Genomic DNA, 2,495 nt, shown 5'->3' on the forward strand with positions numbered 1-2,495 from the left:
GAAACCGCCTCTCATCGCCCCCAACCCCCATCTGGGGTTGCATCCCAATAAACCATCCTCATTCCATTCATAGCACTCATAATCCCTTCTCACCCATCCCTGCCCCAGTGAACCCGAAAGGTACCTCAGCGCCCTCGCATCCCTCGATAAACCAACGCAGCAGAGCGCGCAAGCGCTGTTCCTCGCATCCACCACAAATCCGCCAAACTCGGTCATGATTACTGGGCCCGCATTGACACAAAACTGAACGCGCTTCAGAATGGAGATGTTACGGGCCCCGATTTCATCGAGCCATTCTGTATCGCCTGGTAGGTTCTGGAGGATGAATTCATTCTCCCCGTAGAGGATCCGAGTCGCTGCGTCATGTATTTGCTTGCATGTTGCCAGGAGGAAGGGGCTAAAGGAGACCTGTCCCTTGTTATGAGGGTCTATAGGATAGTTAGCCGTCAGGCTTGCCTTTTATATTTGATTGCGCAGCTCGTAGGGGAGGAGGATGAGGAGACAATGTGAAAAAATATTTTCGCTTAGTTATCATAACGGTTGGACGTGGGACTGATAGTGACAATATCGCGCCTTGTAGCAGCCAGTTCAAATCGTCTGTGGGAAGCCATATCTATTATCAAGTATCTCTATTATATTGTCTGCTATTTACGTCGCCCGCGGCTCATGCTTCATTGATTGTAAAGGGCAGCAGCTCGCCCATCTTTTATCTTCCATATTTCGAATCTATATTAGGGTACGGAGTACTCCGTACTATTTCTGTGGCTGGATTCTGACTAAAAATTTATCAATGATGACATACTTGACTATGCTTGTCATGAATGGATGGAGGTTGCACCATCTGACATGGTTCGGCTTGACTCTTTGAATCCTTCCAGGAGGATATGAGCGAAACTTTCTATGGCTCTCGGGTGATTTTCTTTCGCTGTTATTGGGTAACCATTTTGCAAATAGGCTATTATTATGATGTATTATCCTCATGCGTAGAGCGAAGCGATGGACAGATACATGAGGCTATTTCAAAACCTCTCTCAAGACAAGAAAAGTAAAAATAAAAGATAAAACCAAAAATAAAAAAATAAAAAATAAAAAAAATAAAAAATTGGTTAAATATTCCAATAAAACTTAATGGTATATGTACATAACTATACTAAGAGGGTGAATAAGGCAAAAATAGCGACGCAGAGTGCAAGAGACGAATATTATATATCAAGAGCAAAACAAGGACAATATAAAATTCAATTTGATCCTCTCAGTACTTCCTATATATACACATGAGAGTCTCTTGCTTGATCAGAACAGCGTCCGCTTCTCGTCTCGTGGCTCAATAAAATGTGCCACTGGGCCTTTCCTAGAGTCATTGAGATTTTCAGTTTGTTCCTTCTCTCCAAAGACATCTACCACAGTTCCAGAGAAATTCCTTGCACTAACGCCACGCTCGAAGAGGATATCCAATTCCGCAAAGGACCGACCGCGGGGTTCAGGAACACGGAAATAGGTGTAAACGACGCAACAAAAGCACGAACCACCCCAGAAAAACCCCGCAAAGTTACCCCAATTCCACGCGCTAGGGTTCAACATGTATGGGGTCAACACGTTACAGATGATAGCCGCTATATTGTAAAAAATTCTTCCCAATACGACGGTCTTGATTTGTAGACGCCGACTCGAGAGCTCGCTCACCAGAGAGTAGCAGACCGTGCCGACGGAGACTTGGTAGATCAGGGCCCAAATGAGCATCATAGACCCAGTGGCAAGCGAGCTTCGGTCTCGGTTGCCCTCAGGGACGAATCCAAGGAAACCCATTATGAAGAGAATAATACAAAGACCACCCAGGCCGAGAATGTAAAGGGTCCTTCGGCCGATGCCGCGTGACATGAGAAACCACGCTCCCAAAACGCCTACCATGTTAATTCCATATTGTCCCATGGCGAAGGTATATGCGTGAGTGGTCGACACACCGGCTTGTTCGAGGAAGTATGTCGAGTAGTTTGAAAACGAGTTGCCACTAAGATTCTGGATGGCCCAAATCATACAAACAATTTCTGTCCGGCGCAAGTCGACTCCCTTGAAACAGTCAAGATAGCTGGCACCACTGGTAATTTTCTGTTCTAACGCTGTGGTATGGACAATCATGGAAATCGTCTCGTCCGCGTCAAAGCCAGTCTCTCGATTCAAACTCGTCAGACGAAGGAGGGCGCGTTTCGCTTCTTCCGTCTTGCCTTTTCTCACTAGCCACCACGGGGATTCTGGCGCCATTAAAATCACGAGGGCAAGAGGGACAGGCCAAATCCATTGCAATGCGTACGGTATTCGGTACGACCATTCATCAGGTCGACTTAGCATGGCCTGGAGTACTCCAATTCCAAGGAGTTGACCAAGACCCCAGCAGAAATTGACATAGGTCGTTAAAGAGCTCCGTAGGGCAACAGGACAGACTTCGGTAGCCTTTACGCTCATAGGGTCTGGAAAACGCCCCACGGGATACCGCACAG

General features: G+C 46.6%; 1 protein-coding gene across 1 annotated transcript; it reads right to left on the reverse strand.

Annotated features, from left to right (window-relative positions):
* Positions 1-1,293: 1,293 nt before the first annotated feature.
* On the reverse strand, positions 1,294-2,460 carry HCAG_07202 (predicted protein; the record flags this gene model as incomplete). The annotated part of the gene is made up of 1 exon (XM_001537730.1): positions 1,294-2,460. One exon carries the CDS (start codon positions 2,458-2,460, stop codon positions 1,294-1,296), a length of 1,167 nt encoding a protein of 388 aa, XP_001537780.1.
* Positions 2,461-2,495: the final 35 nt, after the last annotated feature.

The sequence above is a fragment of the Histoplasma capsulatum genome, genomic scaffold (assembly GCF_000149585.1).
Source record: "Histoplasma capsulatum NAm1 scaffold_8 genomic scaffold, whole genome shotgun sequence".
Lineage (NCBI taxonomy): Eukaryota > Fungi > Ascomycota > Eurotiomycetes > Onygenales > Ajellomycetaceae > Histoplasma > Histoplasma mississippiense.